General features: G+C 34.1%; 1 protein-coding gene across 1 annotated transcript in view; it reads left to right on the top strand.

The window, feature by feature from the left end:
• The window catches only part of LRP1B (LDL receptor related protein 1B), a gene marked incomplete at both ends in the record, with an annotated part of 1,929,835 nt that overhangs the window by 1,362,220 nt on the left and 542,789 nt on the right, over positions 1 to 24,826 (top strand). The window contains one exon of the mRNA XM_080798957.1: positions 2,626 to 2,775. Within this exon, the coding sequence (XP_080655083.1) occupies positions 2,626 to 2,775 (150 nt within the window). The remainder of the gene's footprint in view (positions 1 to 2,625; positions 2,776 to 24,826) is intronic.

The raw sequence follows: 24,826 nt of genomic DNA, 5'->3' as shown, positions 1-24,826 counted from the left end.
TTTCTTCTCTAAGCATTGTGCTCGGTATTGAAGATCAAAGCTCACTACCATACTACTTCTTTTCTTTAGGCACTCAGAGTCCATGAAAAAAATGTTGAGTAGTAAACTCTGGGGAACTCTGACTCCAGCACAGTAACTTCCCTGCTCTGTAAAATGACTGCTTTATACAGCCTATGTTAGAGTCCTGAAATCCCAGGGTGTTAGGTGGATAAGAAAATTCTGACACTGTGGGTTAATCGGGAGTTGGGCACATTTGCTATTAGTGCACATTTTCCTTAAAAAAGGGGGGGGTTTGAGGAAACTTAGACAAATTTAATCCCTTAAGCAAGGCCAGACAAGAATATTGATTTTAAAAATCAAGGTGAAGAAAGATAATAGATTAGTCTATTGAAGCCAGGAGCAGAATTAGTGGTGTAAATGCCATTCCTTTATAATTTCTGCAGATGGGTCACAAATATGACTCTTTAGGTTCTTTGCAGCCAAAGCAAAGAGAGAAATATGATCAGTTACAATTTTATATTTTCCACTATAGCTTTTTCTGGCAGTGAGCCCTGAAAGAAATTTCTCCCATGGGTCCTTGTATAAAGAGGTCACTATGTGATATATTATTTCAGAAGCTATATCCTGGGAAGTGTAACAGTGGTTTCCCTATGGCTACTTCTTACAGCTTCCTTCATTTAAATCAAGGGCACAATGCCAGAGCTCAATTCAGCAACAGATTAAGTGAGGGACAAAAATTCAGCGATCTAAAAAGCAGATAGCTCTCTGGTGGTTTGGCTTGATTGAGAGAGAAAATTTGGAATATCTAGAGGGATAGATAATTGCTTAGAAGGAATTCTTCATAAATGTATTAATTCACTTTTTGATGAAAATTTGACTACAAAATGTTTGGTGTATATTTTGTTACATAAGTCTCTAGTAAGATATTCTTCATTGCTGATTAAAGATAGAAATATGTGATTTAGATAGCCAACTAAATAGAAGGGAAAATAGATCATATCTGAACAATAAGTAGTCTAAACCAGGATTTTTACTAGAAAAAAAAATGCATGGAGGTGACTCGGGAAATACCTACAAAGTAACTGAACTTTCTCTGATAAAAAACTGAATGATGGATCACCTTCAACCTGAAAATACTACACCAAAGAATATGAATGTGATAGTTTTTATTTGATTATTTTCTTAAGTATTTAAAGCCAATCTCCCACAGTAGTCATAAAAAGAAAATCTGAAAACTTTATCCCTGAAATGTCTAATTTTATATTTATTAGATTTATTCTGTACCTTTCAGACTTCTATTAGTAAAGCATACTAATAAATCAATAAATAGCTGATATATTACATAGACTTGTAGTATTATTTCTACTTGATTAAAACTGATCTGATAAATCAACTCCCTGGATTGGGACTATCTTTACCTGGAACTATTTGGACTATATTTAACTCTTTATCAATGCTCTGGAACTCATGTGATTCTCTTCAAGTATCTCATTCCTTCCTTTTTTTTTTTTTTTTTAATTTGTCTTAGTTTTTTGTTTGTTTGTTTCTCTTTTAAAATAGGGAAGTGATTTTTTCTGTGTGTGTGTGTGTGTGTGTGTGTACGTGTGTGTGTGTGTACGTGTGTGTGTGTGTGTTTTCCTTCCTTCATTCTCTGAGGAAGACTCCAGAACCAATTTATTGTATCATATGCCTGAGCATATGTCCACATGTGCTTTTCCACAAGTAGCTGTGAGTTATAGAAGATCAACATGGAACCATAGTTATTATTATAGCATGAACCCTGACCCTACTGAGCATGCCAGTAATTAAGTAGATGTGTACCAAGAATCCTCAGCAATCAAAATATACATATCCTGAGACCTTGAAAACCATGAATACCACTATAACATATGAAATTATCCATAAAATGCAATAAAGCTAATCCACAGTGATATGCTGTGATGTGGCGATAATGATCTTAAGCCTTTGGCTTGGTTCCCCTACTAGATGGTTGCTTTATCACCCCACAACAGATTCTAAATAAACCCAATTCAATTCCATGCTTCAGTGACATTACAGTTTTTTGAAATTCTACTTTTGTATTTACTTGAAAATCACTGAAATCAACAACTTGAATCTATAGCTGAACTGCCTAAAGTGAGTTTTACTGAAAATAGGGAGGAATTAAAAATTTCATCAATGATATTAGTTTCCCAAAAGAGTATTATGTATTAAAATTTTCTGAGGCAAAGCAGTGTAATGAGAAGGGCAGGCAGTTAATTTGCAAATCAAAACTTTCTTAAACTTTGTTAAACTAAGGTCCACTTGCTAGCTATGGACTCATAGATTTCTTAACAATTCTAGGTATTATTTTTCTTATTCATGAAATAAGATAGTCATTGCTCTCAGTCATTGCTCTCAGCTCACAGATTGTTGTGATAATCAACAGAGATAACGCTTAAGTGCCTATAAAGGTATATTGTTCCACAGATAGTTATAACAGTATTTTTCCCTATTAGCCAGCTCTTGTTTCTAAAGGCAAGAACCTAAGCTTGCAACTTACTTTTCCCCCTCAAATATAGTGGTAGTTGAACATTACTATTTAAGTGGCTACTGTTATGTTTAAGTTGTATAATTTAATTACAGGTCTATCGATAGACTATGTGGAAAACAAGCTTTATTGGATCAGTTCGGGAAATGGAACCATAAATAGATGCAACCTGGATGGTGGTAATTTAGAAGTAATAGAGTCAATGAAAGAAGAATTAACAAAAGCTACAGCCCTAACCATCATGGGTAAGTGTAAAGGTTCTATAGCTAGGATGCTATGTATTGATTGGGGGTTGATTAATTATGACCTGTTAAAGCTTAGAAAATTTACTGCTCCATTAACACCAGAAGCGCATTCAAATTATACATCTCTATGTGAGTTTTTCTTTTTTCTTTTTTAACCTTAGCAAGCAGACTTGTAAGATTATCCAGATCAGGGACTTTGTGCTGTTTACAATACAAACTTTACCATTATTGATTCTTGGCTGTGACTTGTATTATTTTATGATTATTTTCTTTGTTCTACTGCAATATAAGGGCCTTGTGTCTTTGTCACAATAAGGTCAAATATGGCTTATCTCTGCTTATAAAGGATAGCTTGATTCACACAGATAATTCAAAAAACGAGGCCACAAGGCCCATTGACCAAAGAATAAAATTATTCTCCCACAAATAATTCTTTCTTATTTTTAAGGATGAGTAGTCTTACTGTTTTAAGCCTTATTTCCTTTCTTTTTGGTTCAGTCTTTGGGGGAAAAAAAAGATATTAGATGAGTAAGACAATTAGGAAGCTAACAGGGAAGTATGGCTTTTCATAGAACAAATAGTCAACTTCTACGGTATTAATATTAGAAGTTGATTTTTGGGGGAGCCTGGGTGGCTCAGTGGGTTAAAGCCTCTGCCTTTGGCTCAGGTCGTGATCCCAGGGTCCTGGGATCGAGCCCCGCATCAGGCTCTCTGCTCAGTGGGGAGCCTGCTTCCCCCCACCCTCTCTCTGCCTGCCTCTCTGCCTACTTGTGATCTCTCTCTGTCAAATAAATAAAAATTAAAAAAAAAAGTTGATTTTTGAAATGTGAATTTTAATACAAAGTAGTTTGAGATTTAGAAAAGGTATAAGAATACCGGGGCGCCTGGGTGGCTCAGTGGGTTAAAGCCTCTGCTTTCGGCTCAGGTCATGGTCTCAGGGTCCTGGGATAGAGCCCCGCATTGGGCTCTCTGCTCAGCAGGGAGCATGCTTCCTCCCTCTCTCTCTGCCTACTTGTGATCTCTCTGTCTGTCAAATAAATAAAATCTTTAAAAAAAAAAAAAAAAGAAAAGATATAAGAATACCATAAAGAGGTGGTTTTTGGTGAGGATGGTTGTGCCTTTACTTAATGAATGGCTGGCTATAAACTGACATTCATCGTAGGTCAGCAGTACGGAGATTAGATCTTCCACATAGAATCTCAGTAGTACGTCTGGTTATAGAAAGTCAGAAAACTGATTTCATAGTTCCAACTTTAAATATGAAGTATTCTGGTAGCATGTGTGTGTGTGTGTGTGTGTGTGTGTGTGTGTGTGTGTCTATGTGCTATATGCATAGTTTTATATATATATAGATACACACACACACATATATATATAAATACTATGTATATAACTATATGTACTGTTTATGAAAAGTCAATGTGAATGTATTTCTAAACGTTTATATAGGTAATAAATTAAGTCTTTTAAATCAATATTCTACAATCTTTCTTTCTTATCATTTCCCAAATTGAATGTTAATTTTATTTTTGGTTTTGTTTTTACCAATGACTATTGATTAATATACAAAATTTGAAAATAAATAGTTGTTAACTGAGAAAGATATGAAAATTTATTCTCTACTAAAAATGTGTTTTAATCACCTCTTATTTCAATTAGATTTAAAATATCTGAATAAAAGTGAATCCAGTTTAGATATTACAAATTATTATTTAAAACAGGAAGAGTCTGAAAAACAAAACAAAACAAAAAAAAAAACAGGAAGTGTCTGAGATATAAGAAAAAATTAAAATTCAGTTCAGCTCAACTTGTATTTGAATCTTCTAAGTACAGACAGTGTACTTATCTCTGAAGTACAAATATAAACATGGACAATGTTCTCAAACAGAACAAAACAGAACATACATTTCTGTGAGGGAGAGAGAGAAAAAAAGATTGTTTCAGCCCATCGTCAATCACAAAGAATATTTCCATTTCAATAGCTGAGAAATATAGTTAATAAATATATTTACCTTAATAAAGTTATGAGAATCACATGGAAATGCATGGGAATACACTTGTGAAAATGTAACTTTTTACAAACATCAAAGGTAAAGTTTGGCATCACTTAATTTGATCTTTTAAACACTCTGGAAATTTACCTCTTTGGGCATTTGCAGATATCTGACATAGTGTGGCATCAGACAGTAAGTAGCTTTCTTTTGCTGTAGTTTTATTCCTAAATGGCTGTCTTTCTGCTATCATTTTCACCATTCTTTTTCTAGTTATTTCTTAGAATTAGTGTTATTTTTTAAAGTTTTTCTCCAGAGGAGGAATTTAAACTTGTAAAAGAAAAAAATCTTATTTTTAATAATGTCCCAAGTTTCTTTCTAGACTTTGGGCAATTCCTATATTGTTTGAAGAATGTTATATTTTCAGAAATTAAACACCCACACACACACACGCACACAAGGGTTGTATCTGACAAGTAGGTTATTTTAAAGCATACATTTATTTATAATATTCTTATAAGGCAATAAGTAAAATAAGATTATTTTATATTACTCAGCTTTGGCAAATTAACAAGAAAATTTTGTTTTATGTATACTTGTACATATTTTAAATCATCTGAGTAAAAATAGCAGAGTTTAAATTCTGCAACAATCCCCAAATCACCATCCACATTATGTTTTCAAAAATTGAATTCAAATATACCTTATGAAATCAATTTAAACTAGCAAATAATACAGCCAAGGAACACAATAAATTAGAGGGAAAATGTTAAAATATTTTATAACATTTCAAAAACGTCTTTGCCTTTTTAGTGGATATATATGTATATATGTATACTATAAAAGTCATTTCCTCATACAATAATGGAAAGCTTTCTAAAGGTTTATTTCTGCTAACGTGATTGCTACCCACCCTGCTGTTAGTAGAAAATGAATACTAAACTTACAGAACTCAGTGCTGGAAACAAAGTCTCAGAAATAGAACAGTAGTCCCTTACAGCAAAATAAAATAAAATCAGTTAGTTTTGTTCCCCGATAAAATGGAAGGGATAGAGTTTGGGGGAGATCCTAATGCCTATATTGTGGCAGCACTGTGAAGCTGATAGGACATCAGCACCACATAGGGAACCCAACTTTGCATACATTGAAATTATTTTAACAAGTGAGTGGCCATGTATGTATACCCCTCCCTATCACCATAATTTGATCAAACCCGAGAGATAAAAATAAATGTAATAAAACCTATTAATGTCTCTGTTGTCAACAATTCATTCAGTGGATATATCAAAATATATTTTGAGTTTGGAGGTTTGAAGCTTAAAGGACAGTACCTTAGAGATGCTGTGGAACAACCTTGTTTTACAAAGTTCTCTACTTTGGCTCTGAACTTGCTCTGCTGCTCAGATCCCCATTTCTTTGAGAACCTCTCTCCTCTTTTTCTTTGGGGATGGAATAAAGGACAATGACCTGTTTCCTGCTGAGGCTAAGTATTAGAGTCATATAAAAAGGGCAATATAAAAGTAAAACAGGAGAACTTTACAACTTCCTATCCTGGGCATTACAGATGATTATAGCTGCAAATGTTTAAGGAGCTCTTTGCCTACAGTAATACTGAAATTACACATCTAGAAAGCAAGGAAATAATTGTGCTATGACGTTACCAGTTACATACCAGTGTAAACCACCTACTCAGACATACTACCCAGGCAATTATCACTAAAAAGTTTGTGTTTCGCTAAAATTTAGAAATAGTTTTCCTAAAATTGAATGAAAACTCTATTTAGACAGTTCTTACCATTTTTTTCAAACCTCAAAGATGATAAATTATAACTATTTAGAGTTACCAGTTTTATTTAGAATAATATATACAAAAGAAACTGAAAGGAACTTTGAAATATTAAGGTTAGGTAAAGTAGAAGGTTAATAAAGCAATGAATTGATGATTTTGCCAAGTCTAAGACCGCAAGATCAAGATTTCTAAATCCAAACTTTAGCACTTTGATACTTCTTGCAAGAATTAGTGCTAAACTTCTGTCCCCTTGAGTGTGACCTAGACTTAGTGACTCGTTTCTCATGAATAAAATAAGATAAATGGGATGGTGTGTGACTTTGGAGATAAGGTCGTAAAAGGCATGAGCCTTCCTCCTTGACTCTCTTTCTTGAATGGCTGACTCAGGGCAAAGCCAGCTCACATGTCATGTCCACACAGCAAGGAACTGGGACCTTTGGCCAGTAGCCATATGAGTCAGTCATCTTGAAAGTAGAACCTCCATCTCAGTTAAGATTTCAGATGACTATAGCCCAAGCCAATGCATTATAGCAACCTTAAGAGAGAGCCCAAGCCAGAACCACCAATATACCTGCTCCCAAACCCCTGACCCAAAGAAACTGTGAGACACAACAAATGTTTATTGTTTTAAGATACTGAGTTTCAAGGTTATTTGTTAAGACACCAAAAAGATAAATAATTTCTATTTCATTCCATCTACAGAACTCATTCCTTTTATATACAATTAAAAAATCAAATCCTTATTTAATAGAATCAGAAAAATTGTGATGAGTAAAGTGTGTCAGGTATAATAAAATCCAGTCATTCCAGTATAATGGTCGGTAGAAACTGAGTCTAGGCTTCAATATCCAGACTCATATGGGAATGGCAGGAAGTATGATAAAACTGGAGAAAGCTAATGCCTCATCTCTCAGGTCTACTTATTTTTACCATAAAGAACATTAAACAGTTGTGCCAGATCTTTCATTTTGCAGGAGAGGCAAGAAATCCAGTTAAAACAAAACCAAACAAACAAACAAAAACCTCACAAGTTTTAAATGTTAGCAAGTAGTCATATTAAAAAAAAAATGCAGGCTAATGTACTGTACAGGCTTACCCTGAAAATTAGCATGATATAAACCAAGCAAACTAACAAAAACCACCATCACAAACCTATGGAAGGGCATACTTGATTCAGCCCAAAGAACAGCAGTTAGTTCTCACCTCTGGTTTGATCATCATCACTTATACTGGTGACTTTGAATTATTGTGAGAAGAGGATGGGATTAAGGCCATTAATGCCCAGCTATACTAGTAGAGAAGACTAGGTAAAAATCAATCAGTCAGTCAATCAATCAATCAATCAATCACCTGGTAAAGCTGGCACAATTTACAGAAGAGAAGTGGTCTCCCTCCTACAGGACAGAACGTAATGATTTTCCACCAGGCTTTTGTGGTCCTGTTTGACCAGACTTTGTATTCTACCTGAGGTATATAGAGATGAAGAAAGCATGAATGTGGGGTCTACATCTTATTTCAGTTCAACTTAAACTAGCCTATAACTTTAAAGATCAAATTCTTCCTCATTTAAAAAAAAAAAAAAAAAGGTGACCTCGTCAATTGTCTTTCTCAAACTGTCAGAGCCAGCACAAACAATAGTTTCTGCTTTCAAATACAATAACTTGTAACTCTAAAATTATCTACTACTTATTTGTCTTAGATATTTTTCTCAGTATATAACTGCTTTTTATGGGAATTTTCTTTTATAAATATACTTCAGTTTCATGAAATACTGATATTCTAGAACATTTTCTTACATGATTTTTAGGTTGTTTGTGCTATAAAATAGGGTACAGACAGCTATGTCATATTTGACTATTGATTACCTAGATACAGAACTTTTTTGTTTGTTTTTGCTCAGCTTTCCTAATAACTTTTGGCATTTTCCTGATCATTAATGCCTGCAGGAGACAGTGAGGTTAACTTAATCAAGTTGCCATTCAATTTTAGGTGTCTTTGTGAAAAGAAGGAAGAGGTTGAAACTATTGACTAAAATTAGGATTTGTGGGCTATTTATGGATTATTTTTAACAAACTATTTCCTTTCACTGTCAACATCTGTAGCTTGAGAGGAGAGTATATATATTGTGTTCACATTGAAGAGAGAATTAGAAAAATCAATTCATGGTCCTGAGAGGAAAGACACAAATTAAACAAATGAACTGGCTGAAACAGACTTATTGGTATTTGAAGAAAATTAAGATGGAATTCAGGAAATAGTAGGATAGTGACTTATCTGTATTTTGTATATTTTTGGGTGGAGCACGGAGGATCTGGGACAAATGGACCATAGATTTAAAATAGAAGCAGAGGTATGGGAATTACTTAAGCAAACTTAAAGAAATCTGTGTGTCTACATAAAAAATCCTTGGCATTTCTGGATTTAATCATCAGCATCTTCTTGAATCACAGGCTGATCTTGATACAGTCCATTAACATGTGTCGTGTAGTAATTTGTCAAGCTTTTCTAGGGCAAGAATTTGAGTTCTGGGTACTACAATGAGTATAAGCTTGAATTTAAAATTTCACCCCATACTCACATCTTATGAGCTATTTATTCATCGTTCTTTGCTAAGCCATTGAATATGCAGTTAGTATCGTTGAGATTCAATTGCACATCTAATTTTTGTTTTGTTTTCTGGTGCTATATGACCTTTGGAAGTTGTCTTTGTGATGGTATTTACAGATAAGAATCCCAAAGTTAACATGACATGTTCTTGAATGTCGTCTGAGGGAAAGACCTTCCTCTGCTCTGTGGTCATTCTAGTTGGACTTAGAATCAAATTGACATGACACAGATTAACGGGAAAAAAATCAAATTTAATAGTTGTACATATGAGTGATGAAGTTTTGGAATATAGGTGAGGTTCAGTGGGATGGAGTCAGGAGCCGACGGCCAAGAAAGAATTCTTGAGACTTCTTTGATACAAAATGGTGGTTTATTAAAATACAGGGACAGGACCCATGGGCAGAAAGAGCTGCTGCACTGCAGTCCCAAGGAGTGGCTGATTATATACTCAGGAGTTGGGCAGGTGAAGACAAAGGGGATATTCAGAAGGACTGCATATGTAATAAAGACTCTCAGGATACTGGAGGCCTGGTTATTGTCAAGCCAAAGCTGTTTTTCCCTCTAATGAGACACGAACATGAAGACAGCTGGGAGTTTCCTGGAGGAATGTTACACTCCTCCTATTACAAATCCTTGTCAATGAGCTTTAGATTTAGAAGAAATTCAACTTTATTCACTTTAACTTCTGCCTCAGCCTCCCTCAATTTTATGGAGGGGAGGATGATGTTAGGGCTTCAGGAATTGAGTTATGGGTCTTTGGAATTTAGACTATTGATAAGAAAGCTTCTTCCTTGTTAATCACTAGGACATTTGTAAACCGAGGGAGCTCAGGTCTTGCAGGATTGTGATCTCTGCAAGTTCACTATTTCTTCTTCCTTTAGGGAAGCCAGAAATTCCTCAGAAATTTCACGTATATCCCATGGTGAAAGGGGGGGGGCGGTTTGCAGGGTGTCAGCTTCTGCTTTGTCTCCAGCTTGCCTTCTCTTCCTTCATCATGAGGAATCTACACACATGAAATTCCAAAGACAATAAGTCCACATGGAGCTTATATGAGCTGAGGAGAAGGTTAGGATGATACAAAGGAGAGAAAGCTCATTAACAAGAAGAGAAAAGAGATGTTTAGAAAAACCAGGTTGCTCTGTTACTGCAGATAAGTTTTTTAGGTAAAGGGGAGTCTCTGTTAATAGTTCTCTTCCTGTTACTGGGTCTCCTTTCCAATGTAAATTTACGCAGTTGTGTAGGAGGCAAAGAGCTTTTCCTGCGTTTGCTGGGGTTTGATTTCTTATAACTCAGAATAGTCTTCATGCCAGAGTGGCCCATCTTGGATCAGCCTTCTCTGGGCCTCTACAATGTCAATGTTTATATACAAAATGGATAAGTAGTCTTACTTATATACAAAATGACTAAGTAGAGAGATAACAAAAATTGTGAATAAAAATAATGTTCACTTATGAAATTATGCTAATCAGAGTTCATATGCATCTATTCTAGTTGTTAGGCAAAGTTATTCTATTTTGACTTTTAGTTGAGAATTCAGTGGATGTTTACAACATAGAATTGCATAGATTACTTGTCTTAGAATAGGTTTGTACTTTTTATAAATATCTAAGTAGCTATCTCCAATATCCATCTAATCTTAGAATCACTTGCAAAACTTGGCTAACTTCTCTTTAAAATAAAAGAAAGATTGAGTCACAGGTAAAGGCAAAAAAAAAATCTTTAATTATGCATTTTCTATGAATACTTAAACTCAACTGATTTCTCAATCACAGTTTAAATATATTATACTATTGATCTGTTTCAAGTAGCAATTTGCCAGAATAGGTTTAATATGTAAATATTAGAAGGATATTGAATTTTGGCTACTGTTAGGATCAATAAAGGAGAAAAGGCATGTTTCATGTGCATTTTCAGTCTCCTATCAAAAACAAACTCTGCCCTTTAATGAATAGAAAGTTGTCTTTTCACTTCTCTTGATTTGGTTATGCACCCATTTGTTTTAAGTCATTGCTAACAAAATAAATGAATCATTTGCTCTTTAGGGAACTCTTGGAAGGCTATAATAAATATAATTCCTATGGACATTTGATTATACTTTTCATAGGCTCATTTCACAGAACTGAGGTCATCATTATAGCTGCTATGGAGAGTCCTAGCATATGGGTAGTTTGTCATGGGAAAGCCAAGGCTGACACATTAAAATTCTTCCAGAACCATCTGAGTCTCAGAGAAGGGAATATATTTTTGCTTAAGAATGAATACAGTGTTAATATTGTTGGAGATTAGATGTTTCCAATGTTCCCAGGAGAATTTCTATAACCAAACAGTTATAATTGTCTGTTTCTCTGCTGACTGAAAGAAATGCTAAGCTAATGGCAAAAAATTAGTCTTGGCCTACACTAACATGCTTTCTTGACTGATTTCTCAAATATATATGTGCACACACACACACACACACATATGTGTGTATATATATTTTTATATATATTCTTTTCAGCAAAATATTACTTGGTGTAATGACTTATGTTAGGGTTTATAAAAATAAAGCATATCTAGCACTCAGTATTCATACTTGCTATGGATTTCCTCAGATAGATAATATACCTTATAAATAATGATGGGACTGTGAAAAAAAAAAAAAAACAAACAAACTATACAACAAACAACCCAGTAAAATTGGCATTCAGAAATCACCAAAAGCCTTTTTTTTTTCCCCTACTTTACTTCCTGAAATAAATTATTATGGCAGGTTGTCATGGCATCTATGGGATATTGTAAATGATGGCAAGTGACAGGCTGTATGTGTGGTACGTTTTGTCTGGCTATAGTCCTTAGACTGAACACTCACAGATTGAAAATAAAATTTAGTCTAGAGGGATACTCTATCTTCTTATGACAAGGCGACGGCTCTGATAACTTACAATTCTTAGCTTGAATAATCTACCTTAAGAAGTCATTTCTATTTTGTACAATACAAGTCTACATGTTGTTGGATGCAGGGTTTTGTTTTCTTTTTGTTTTTAAATCAAAGCTTCCTAAGTATTTCTCTGCTTCTGCGTGTGAAAAGGCTGAAACTTAGTTTCAATCAAGTCCATTCTTCTTGTGAAAAGTTTCCCTTGCTTTCCTTCCTTCTCTTCTTTCTTTTAATCCTTTATCTTTTTCTCTGTCTCTTGAACATCATTGATAGCTCTGCCCCTTCATTTGTTTTGTTGTTTACTTGTTGTTTGGCCTGTTGATTTTTCTTCATAGTCTAGCTAGATTCTTAACAACTTTTTGTTTGGGCTACTGAATGACCCCTTAACCTTTTTTTCACTCTCTGAATCACCAGTCTCCAAACTTTCGGGACCTGCTATGTTCAGACCAGCTGTGGCACCCCTACTCAGCTGTAACATTTCAGGGATTGAAAAGCCCTCGCAACTTAACTCCTTTTCATCTACCAAAAGTTGTTTGTCAGGTAATCATTAGTGTCACTTTATGGATAAAAGAAGCTAGAGTCAATAAGACATGTTAAAACCCAAAGCAGTATTGGTCCCACCTTACAAAAAAAGAAATTTACGGTCAATGAGATTTGTGAACGTTCACTCCTTTGGGACTTGCCTGAGATCTTGATTCAAGTTACGTTCTGTTTTTATTACCAGGAAGAACATTCCTAGCCATAACTTGATTTTTCATGTGATCCACCTGTACCCCTGTTTCGTCAGTCAGGTATGATGCATCCAGGCAAACCTCCCCTGTATCTAATCATACCCTGCTTATTTATATTTGTCTTGCTATTTCCTGTTCCTTGACTACTTTCCACATTTATCACCTACCATCATGGGTGAAATGCCACCCTTCAATGCCTACTTCAACTTTACCTCAGTGTAATTTGAGATTTTTCTCTCCTCATGACCCCTTTGTATTTTCCTAATGCAGAGGAATATTTTTTGTTTTTTCTAATGTGTGAATCTGTCTCACTTCTCCATACTTTGGGACATTTTATTCATATATGCATCATTCATGACACACAGCAAGATGCTTTACACTGAGTACATTTCAATAAGTAGTAATAGAATGTATGAATAAATAAAACAATGACCATCTACATGCAAAAACACCTGCCACAGCAATCAAAATGTATTTTCAAAGCATGCATGTTTATGCAGAATGGTCACAACCATAAATCTAATGTAGAATTTAAATATGTCCTGAAATAAACTTTGAGAGAAAATATTTTTATAATATAATGATTTAAATTGGAAAGGGAAAAATGAGTAATAAGATAAATGTGTAAAATATAGTCAGTTATTTCAGGCACGTATTGTATATGCATATGCATATAGAAATGCAAAAAAAGAAGGGTTAAATTGGATTGTGTTTGTTCTCAAAAAAACTAAACAGCTTAATAGAAGAAGAAAATAAAATACTCATAAACGCAAATAAAAGACTTCCAAAATGAAACAAAAACTGGAGTGTTTGGAATGGTTTAGGCTCTTAAGGATAGTCTCTCACTGCTGAGCCTAACAGCATTATCCTCTTTAATAATAATAATTGACAGTCTAAATAAATAAATCATTCTAGTATTTAGGTTACAAATCTTACCTCATGTAATTCTCACAGCAATCTCCTGAGACAGGTATCATTAACACTGCTTATTCCAGAGGTCCCAGCAGAGGCCCAGCCAGCCTAAATTAATCACTCAGGGTTACACAGTTAATAAATAGTGTAGCAAGCTTTCTAGTCATGATCCTTGGACTTTAAAGCCTGTGTTTCTTCTAGGAATTTCTTCTAGACATAGTTACACTAAGATGTATGTACACTGAGTTGTGTGCAAGAACATACTTGGAAGTTATACTTGTGATTAGGAAAGCCAAGGGAAAAAAATCTGTATATCTATTATAAATGAATAGACAAGTGAATCATGAAATATTTGCACAGTGAAATATAATGCAGCTATTAAATATGAGGTAAATCTATATATTGGTTTGAATATTAGCCAATATATATATTTTTAATTAAAAATAGCTAGGTTCAAAAAGTCTGTAGAGACTGCTCCAATTTTTATCACATGTTTGCATTTCTTTAGTTAAATACACAAATTTAGATGTATTTTTAAAATCATATTTTATCCATTATGCTGCCCTGTTTATCTCAATAATTATTATTTACAGAGCATCTGCTCTCTAAATGTACACATATTATTGCTAATAGACACAGTAACTATTCAAAAAAAAAAAAAAATGTACTGCAACTACAGCATTACTGCCACAATGTGGATTGTCCAAGGTCAAAACTGGGTCTTGCACATAATTCTAACTCCAAAGTTAGAACTCTTTTCACTACCCAAGTTATTATCAACCCAAGGCAATTTTGTCCATTGGACAACATTTAGAAATGTCTAAAGACATTTTTTTTTTAAGATTTTATTTATTTATTTGACAGACAGAGATCACAAGTAGGCAGAGGCAGGCAGAGAGAGAGGAGGAAGCAGGCTCCCTGCTGAGCAGAGAGCCCTGATGCGGGGCTCGATCCGGGACCCTGGGATCATGACCTGGGACCCTGGGATCATGACCGGAGCCGAAGGCAGAGGCTTAACCCACTGAGCCACCCAGGCGCCCCTAAAGACATTTCTGATTGTCACAGATGTAGGGTAGAGAGGTTGCTGCTCTCATTCTAGTGGGTGTAAAACAGGGATACTGGTATACACCTTAAAAGGCACAGTGTAGTCTTCCCTAACAAGGAACTATTTGAATCAAAATACCAGTAGGCTGAGGTTGAGAAACCTAGATCAGAAAAAATTCCTTCTGTTTTCTTTCTTTTAAACATAACTTAACGAAAAAGAGTCTGGATTTGTGTTTTTTATGATTATATGTATCTTAGTCTTATATATCATATATTATAATGCAGATAGCAATTTATTTGTCCCAATTTCAATTCGTTTATTCATTCAAACAATTAGCAAGTGACCATAATGATCTAGGCACTAATTTAGGTGCTAGGAATAAAACAGAGCTTACAGCAGGTAACAAATCCATCATCATGGGGCTGATCTCCCCAGTGGGAGAAAACAATGTATAAGCAAATACACAAATGTAATAAAGTTTGTCAGGTGATAGAGGGCACTAATGGAGAAAATTCAACCAAGGGAAAAGAATAGGGAGTATAGAGTGGAGTTGAGAGAAAAGAGCCAGAAAAATTACAATTTTAAGTAGTAAGGTCATGGCAATTTTCACTGGAAAATGACAGTTAAGCAAAAATCTGAAGGAAATGAGGAAGTGAGTCATTCCAGTATGTGGGGGAAGAACATGTAAGGAAGTAAGAACAGGAAGTGGGAATTGACTATTTGACCATATTTTTGAGCACCTATTACTTTTAGATGGAGACTCTATTTTTTAATGCTACAGGCATTTATTTTTCCCCTCCATGAAAGTTTTACTCTGCTTAAAAAACACTTGATAGGGGTGCCTGGGTGGCTCAGTGGGTTAAAGCTCTGCCTTCGGCTCAGGTCGTGATCCCAGGGTCCTGGGATCGAGCTCCGCATCAGGCTCTCTGCTCGGTAGGGAGCCTGCTTCCTTCTCTCTCTCTGCCTGCCTCTCTACCTACTTGTGATCTCTGTCTGTCAAATAAATAAATAAAATCTTTAAAAAAAAAAACAAAACTTGTTAATTTATGTGCTGCCAGTAGTATACCAAAATAGAATAAATAGTTAACTTATATTATGAGCTAGAAGTAGTAATGTACAATAACATTACTTCTCTAAAGATTTTAGCTTTCATGTTTATGAAATTCTTAATGATGATGGAATTAGTTCTGCCCCATGTGTTCTGTTTTATTTCCAATTTATCAAATACAATGTTACTATTAATAATTATGTATTTTAATCAGAAAGAAGAGAAATTTCTAGTAAATATGCTTATTTCAAGCTGTTATGGTTAATGTTTATAGAAATTTAAAAAACATGAAATCGATCATATGAAGAAAATAATTATAGTTATTTAGAACACAACTTTGAAGAACTCTTAGTTTGTGGCTTTAATTTCAGTTGTTTTAAAATTAAAAGCTTAAATGATTTATATGTTTTTGCAATTGTATTATGTCAGTTAAAATTATCTGGATTTGGGAAGAATATTAACCTATTAAAAAAAAAAAAAACAGTTTGACTTTTTTTTGAGAGAATGATCTCTAGACACCAGATCGTATATTTATAAAAGATTACTCAGTAAAAAGCATTCATGGAAGAGAGAATATAATGCTTGAAAATGGTTCTTTTAATTAAGAGTCTTTAAAACAGTTCAGAAAAATAACCCCAGTTGCTATTGCAAGGATTGAAAAAAATGTTAATTCTCTTAGATATACAAATGATCATCAGTGCACTTATATTATATATTTATATAGTTATTGTTGTGTTTATACTTGAATTATATAAGTATGGTCAACTTAAAAATATAATTAGTTAAACACTGAATAAACAATATATCACTTAAAAAAGTACAAAAGATATTCCATTTACTTAAAAATTGGGTGTATATCTACTTTTCAGCAAAAGACCCGGTGATTTAATTGTTACACGTAGATTGCATCTCTATATGTAATTTAATATCTAGAAACCAGTTTATCTTAAATATACTACAACCATGCTGTATAGTTAAAGTAATTCTCCTTTCAAATCATACTTTTCAAAAAGGGTTAAGATACATTTTAGTGTACACCAAGCAATGTCACTTAGTGCAAAGAACTTCAAATATATCCACCTAAATTTTCTAAGCCATCAGTCTTCTAATTGCCATAACACTATTCATTAAAGTAACAGTAATATATGAAATATATCCAGGCAGTTTGCCCAGCACTAAGTATAGCACATAGTTGTCTTCTCTAAGTACTCAAACTACCATTAATGAAAACTAATAGCCCATCAAAATTTACATTAAAAGTACTACGAGAAATCTCCAAAGGACTATATGTGATACTATTCCAGCAATTTTTGTCACCTTAAATTGCTGTGTTCCAATATGTTGCTCTTCTTAATGCTAATTACCTAACAGAATGGATAAATACTACAATTGCAAAGTACATCATAGTACTATTTTTGTAACCAGATTATAATTAGTGATCAGAGAATGGTCTCATTAACATAAATGGTATAATTAAATCATCTCAGTTTTACCCTACTTAAAAGCATTAAATAAGCAATTGTTTCCCCTTTATAAACTATTAAAGGTTAACTTTTCTGGAATTTTTTTTTTCCCCAGGAAAAATAAGTGTACATTGTTCATGTTTATGGCATTAAAAAAAGAACAAATTTGAAAATGCATATTCTTTTTGAGTAGGGGCATAATTGTTTTATATTGCCCCATGTCTCCTCTTTCATTTAAAAAGAAAAAAAAGGGGGGGGCATAGAGTACAAAAAGACATGACATGTTTTAGATTTATAATAGATTTTTGAGTTAATATAGTTACAATAGCAATGTAGTGAATCTAGAAAATGAATCAAGAGAACCAAGGAGGTCATTCCATAAGTCTGCCAATATTCTGTAGGTAATCTCCCATGTTGGAATGTAACAATAATTTGGAATCAAATTATGATCTGGTGAATATTATTCACTTAAACTGAAGTTAAACAATCAAACTTGAGCCCTTTTTGATATTTGGCAACTCTGTTCAACTGAAATTAGACTTAGATAGATGGCATTTAAGCACAAAGGATTTTCTGGGGCCATATATACCTAGATTTAGAAAAATGAAAAAAAAAATGTACCTGGGCATCAGTACGTTTAAATTTCTTTTTTTTCCCCTTTCCATAATCAACATCAGCACAATCTCATATAATGTGGAGAGAATATTAAGCATTACAAAGTGGAAATAAATGTCCTCATCAATTTAATTCTAATTAATAGTGCTCCATATTTAAACATAACCATTCAAGGAATATCCTGTGTTTTATAGGAGAAAAAAATGAAAGAACATAAATCAGGTGTACCCTTTAAAAATATGATGCTTTTAGGTTTTTAAATTGTATGTAAAATTGTTCTATGTAGCTTATAATGCAGATGTATCAAAGATCTACAGTACTCAAAAGGCCAGTGATAAGATTATTTTGCTCTGAATTGACTCCAAATGAGATTATGTGGGAGGAAAAAAGACTGTAATCTTAGAAGGTAAGAACTAAAAGATGTGACGAGATTTAGAAGGGCAGGTAGGTGACCCAGAAACCTTTGAAAGAGGACTCTTCAGTTTGTGGAATAGCAAATACAAAAAGAGTACATGTGGCATGGTAAGGATTACCATTAATTCAATTTAAAAGAAAGACCTTTTTCTTTTTTTTCTTGTTTTTAACGGTGATTTGACCTTGTCATCACCAAGATTGCCTTTAATGGTGGCAAACATATTGAAGATCTGTTAAGCTGGAGTATTTCTTACATTTATATGGATGGACAAAATACATAAAAACTTTATAGTTATAGCATGTAGGCATAACTATACTGTCAGTAAAATTTCAACATTATTTAACCATGTTCTATTATTTAAAAATTTATTTTAACGACCCCCTCAAAACATGTTTTTCTTTTTTTGAAATAGTTAATATACCTCCAAACCATTTCCATACAAATTACATCCAAGCATTCCTGTGTGTAATGTGTGTGCGTGTGTGTGTGTGTGTTTCTTAAGATACTTGTGCCATCCAGATTTGTTGTAGGGAATTCTGGTTGTGAGAAATCTAGTCAAAGTTGGAGATTACTTGGTGTAGAGTTACAAAAATCACATCTCCAGATCATCTTTCCTCATAAAAATTTATATCAGTAAGTGACCATTTTTTTAAAATCCTAGATGTAATGAGAAATGTATTATTTGCAAATTCGGAGTTATATTCTTTTTTCAGGATCATTATATTGTGATCTCTGTCAAACATAGAGTCTTTATCTAGTGGATTTCTTTGTATAAAAAGGAGGGCACAATGAAGCGATCATATAAGAACGCTCATTCTGGCTTTCCTCAGAGAAGGCACATGCATTCTTCTTTATTTTATAGTTTATATTTAAAATACGACATTCATAATTTAATGAAATATAAAGTAAAGGATTGTAGAATGATGCTCACTTTATAAAACAATTTTATTTTTATTTTCTGAGTCAAGAGTATGCTCCAACTAGTACATTTCTCATTCAACTCAGTTGAAAGTATTGAGTTGCAATGACATATTTTGCTAACTGATGATTAAAATGAGCTACTTTTCCCCTGACTTGTGCTACATTGTAGAGGTTTTACATGTTTTTATTTTCAAGTGAATAGATATATTAAATTATTTGGGAAAGGCAAGAACATGTCAAATGGGATCACCAAAGATCATTTATGACTCTTTATTTTTTAACCTTTTCCCCAGTAGTTTATTTATATACCCACACATATATTTCTAGATTAGTAGATTTTATCATATTAATTATTTAGCAGTATCAAGAGTTAGGTAGTAACTGCAACAACAAAATTCATAGTTTAATAATAAGGACAGAACAGCAAATTATCCAATTTAGAACAGCCATTTAAGCAATTTTTAAAATACTGGAACCTTATTATAAACTGTGTATTTAAGCCAAGATAAAATGCTAGTTAATTCTCATGTATCCAAAAGAAAAAAAAATTGCTCAAGAAGCACACTAGAAAGGTGACTTAAATTAATTGAAATTGAAGTTACATAATATGAATGCTAATACAGTAAATTATTTTAAAATGGATAAAAATAGCGACATTTTCAAAATATCAAGAATGTTTGATATAAAACTGAGGTTTAAAGCTTGCGTTAAATTTATGACATATACACTTTTTAAATTATATATAAACTTCATTTCACTTTTAATTTGTCTTAAACATTACTTTCTAGATCAGTAAGGGTTTCAACAATGTCACTTTAATGTTTACATAATATTCCACTATATACTTATATGATATTTTATTTAAATAATCACCTATATATAAATGATAAAGTTTTAATATTCTTTTTTTTTTAATTATAGATATTATGATGACTATCCTAATAGGTAGTCATTTGCTGAGCTTAAGGTACAGTTTTTGATGTAACATTTCTGGGTCAGATTGTTTAGAAATTTTTAAGGGTTTATCATTCATCTTGTTTTGCTCTCATAATCATTTTGTCAGTTGATGAAAGCAGTAGTGCTATTTTTCCCTGCTCTCTCTCCTCACTTGCGCTATCTGGTAAGACACCTAATTGTTGTTGTTGTTGTTGTTTTTTGTATTTTGTTTTGTTTGTTTGTTTTATTTCATTCAGAGTAGCATGGTTCTCAGACCCTTCTAAATCATAATTGTTATCTTCTAAGCCTTCCCATCTTTCAGACTTCTTCCAAAAACTAAACACTAAGGCCTGCACATAATAATGAAGATATATTTAGGACAAGGTCTACTGAGATTAATTCTTCCTGGACACTGTTTTATATGATGTTTAATTACCAATAACAGAGTTTCATTCTGGTTATCTCTGTTTGGAAAACAGAATAGAGTTTCTGGGAAGTTTTTGCCAAAGAGGTGTTATTTGGGCTTACATTGGAATGGCAAGAAAGATCTTAGCCTTGTGAAAATTTCCAAGGAAGAACTTTCTGGGCAGAGAAGATAACAAATACAAAGCCTTAAGGGCAAAAGTGCTTGGCTCTTTGTGATTAACATAGCTAGAGTAATAGGAGCTTCGTTCCAGAGGAGAGGACGACCACAGGGAAAGATCCTGAGGAAAGTACCCAATATGGTAAAGAATAAGGAGTTTATTCTAATAGCCAGTTGAAGGGTTAAACAGGAGTTTTATAATCTGGATGTGTTTTAAAAATATTATTTGACAGTATATGAAGACTGGGCTGTGGGAGGAGCAAGAATAAAAGTTGGAAAACTTCAGAAAGTTGTTGTCATAGGAGTTCAGGTGAGAGACCGATAGCTTGAAGCATTGTGGTACCAGAAGAAGTGGGAGGAATGGAGGTCTTAGAAAGAATTTGGATGTAGGTAAACAGAATGTATTTTAGAAGTAAGGTTCAGATCTGCTTTCAATTCAGGTTGAATTTTCTCTCAGTTGTGCTTCTCAGCCTGGTCCTTCAAAATGTCTCAGACTCATTTTAATAACTTCCCCAGTAAGCTTTTAACAAGTATAAATAAATAAATAAATAAATAAATAAATAAAATTAAACAAACAAAAGCTAGTAGATATGGGGTAGTGTATTAGCTAAGTTTGCCATTATGAAACACTATAGACTGAGTAGATTAAACAGTAAAATTGATTTTCTCACAAGTCTAGAAGCTAAACTTCTAAGATGAAGGAGTCAATAGGTTCTGTTTCTCCTCAGGCCCTCTTGACTTGCAGATGACTGCCTTCACACCAAGTCCTCTTGTCATCTTTTACTCTGTGCTCACGGCACTGGTGTCTCTCCTTAACCTGCAACCAGTCCTATTGGGTTGGGACCCACCCTTTTGACCTCATGATCCTTAGTCACTTCTTTAAAAACCTTGTCTCCAAATAAAGTCACTTTGGGGGTTAAGGATTCAGTATGTGAATTTTGGGAGCACATAATTCAGTCCAAAAGAGGAAAGCCATCACCTAACTTAACCTACTTTAGAGCTTTCTTAAGCAAGAGAGCCCTTAACAGGGGGAAAATTATTCTCTTAAACCCTTCACTTAAACAATGTATAAGTAAATATCAAACAATGAAGTTGTTTTCTTTGAACACTAATAATCTCACTTGTTTACAATTACAACTATAAATGGAAATTCTAATGTTTTATTTTTTCTACCCTAATAGGTCATCTTGCATACAACTTGGACTTGATGATCGCCTCTAGAGTGATCACCATAGGCAAATAGCATAATTCTTTTCTACTGTCAAGAATTACACTACTAATTTCAACCAACTTCCATGCTAATGATTATGACTAGTATAGAGAAGAAAAAATAATTTTCCATTTACTGTCATGGATTCTTGGCTAAGAGACTCCTGTAATAAGGGGGAGATTAACAGGAGAAAAAAATAATTTGTATGTGTATACAGAAGCCCCCAAAATATAGGAGACTGGAAAGGCAGCCAGATTATTGAGGCTTATCTCTCATCCTTAGCTAAGGAAAGGGACAGGGGTACGGGACTTCAGACCCAGACCGTTCAAAGGGAGAAGGCAACTAATAGGAGAGTGAGAAGGGGGAATGCTTGGTAAGCAAAGGTTGCCCTTTGAAACGGAAAGTTTCTCCAGTAAACAAATGATCTCTGGTATTAGCTCTCTTCATGATACAGGCCTCCCTTCTAACATAAATGTCCCTTATAAAAGGGTAACTTATTCTGTTTCCAGAGCTCCTCCTGTGTCCACTTTTTCTCAAAATAATCAGGTCAAAATAATCCTTATGACAAAGGGGTAGCACATGATGCTGTCTTTCATCAACTGCAAGAGAAATAGAATAAAATCGTAGAAATACAATGCAAATCCATCCATCAGTTTGAAAAAGTAATTCCTCACACATTACTGCTGATAATTAGTAGAAATATTTTCTTAATTGTTTATGTAATAGAATCAGTATTTTCACGTATATTTTTGATTTTCTTTTGACTCATTCATTTGTTTATTCAATAAGGTACCGATTATTATCTTTACCATTCAAATCACTTAGCTAGTACTTCCTGTATTATGTGAGTGGGTAGAATTTTTCCCATTTTATACAGGGGGAGACAAATATCAAGGGTACAAGTAAGTTTCTAAGGATCACCCAGAGAGTAAGTATTATAGGCAGGCATCAAAGCAGGTATGTATGACTCCAAATCACATTCTCTTACCTCCTACAGCCTTGAAAACAATCTGTGTGAATGGCATTGGCATAAGTATGGAGGATAAGAGTTAATAAGACATAATTCCTTCCCTGAAGAATCTTACTTTTTTTTTTTTTTTTTTTTTAGAATCTTACATTTTAAATAAGGGGACATACATGTGAATTAAAAAAGGGTCATGGGATTATGAAAGTTATAATATCATTATACACAAATTATAGAACGAAAAGAATTTGGTGATCCACTTTCCCTTTTGACGGCAAAGCTTCCAAACAGAGGTATCACTTTAATTGCGTCTGAAAATGTGTCCATTATTCAGATAATGAGAGTAGAGGTGGTTACAGTGGTGGAGGTAAGGAAGTAAACTGAGGGCAAATGCAAAAAAGCACAGAGATGTTGGGAAGCATCATTTTGGAGAATTATATATACTGTCAACAATATATTAACCTGTTAACTAGGATAATAGAAAATGGAAGGAGGATACAGGTAGAACATAGTTCAGGCACAATTAAACACAACTGTGATACAGGATGAATATTTAATATAAATGCACACAATTAAAATGTTCCAGTAGTCTGCTCTGTTAGTTGAGTCTCCTCCTGCTCTTTCTCCACTCCCTGTTTTTAATGAAAACTATCTTAGGTAACATCAATTTCATTGAATAAACTCTACTTTTTTTATTTTCTAAACACCCAAGCAAGCAGGTATTTGGAAGTGCTTTGTCTTTGTCAGCTAATTCCTCCCTCTCACTGTCATTCCCTCCTTCATTGCAGGAATACTAGTTCACTGGCAACACAGTGAAGCCATCAACTTGGAAATTAAATTACCTGCCATTCTCAAGTTTTTCTCCCTATAACCTGAGACTGCCCCCTCAGCTCTCAATGAGGCAATGCTCTCAATATAACAATGAATGGAGAGTTTAGGGCCATGACTTTCAGTTCAAGGTCACAAAGGCTTCAACACAGAATTCTGGCCCTTGTTCTGCAGTGCTCTCCATCCAGCCTTCACTGTCCTTCTCCAAATTCTCTTTTTAAGAAAAAAACAACAAAAACCAAGTATTAGCAAAGCAAAGAGACATCTAGTTCCATCACAGCCATAAGGATCAGATTTTTGCACAGGTTTCAGACAAACGATAGAGAGCTGCTCCTGCAGAGAGGAGCAGCTAACAGGCTAACAGACTGCTGCTGTAAGCAAACATATCCACCTCCGATTGTCCAGGTGGAGGGGCGTTTCTGATTTGCAGTAGATACAATGTAAAAATGTAATGGTTCCTATATAATTGGAAACAAGAGACTCCTCTTGATTTGTAGGTATTTCTCGTATTCACAGTAGTTTTAATTATTTTTCTTTACAAATAAACTGCCTTTTGATTATTTCTATACATGTTTCTGCCGAACCATGGTTAATCTATCCTGGGATAACTGAAGTTGATTACAATTCAGTATTCCTGGAACATGGAGCACTGGGGCAGTGATAGATCTGGTGATGGAAAATTCACCAGGCATCAAATCATGGATGGCCTTTGTGCCCTGCTTAGAGGGTTGGCAGGGGAGAGCCATTGGAGAGTTTCAAGCTTCAGAGGAGTGATATACTTAGATTTGCATTTTGGAAAGATCACGCTAGTGTTTCCTTAGCAATGAGAGAATGACAGGTACTGAGCCCTTGAGCTCAGCAGTTGCATTGGAAATGGAGAGGAAATAAAACATTCCTGAGATAATACGGGTGAAGAATTAAGTGGGGTTACTCAGACTGGCTGGTACTTGGGTAAGACCATGGAGGAGTGAGGGTCCAAGAGATGACTGCCTGGTTTGTACTCTGATGACTGGATGGGGGTCCAGATGATTCTGTTTTATTCTTTAATTTGAGAAGCACTAATGTAGATTATCACTTAA

The sequence above is a fragment of the Martes martes genome (assembly GCF_963455335.1).
Source record: "Martes martes genome assembly, chromosome: 3".
Taxonomy (NCBI): Eukaryota; Metazoa; Chordata; class Mammalia; order Carnivora; family Mustelidae; genus Martes; species Martes martes.
This window is presented reverse-complemented; position numbering and strand designations above follow the sequence as displayed.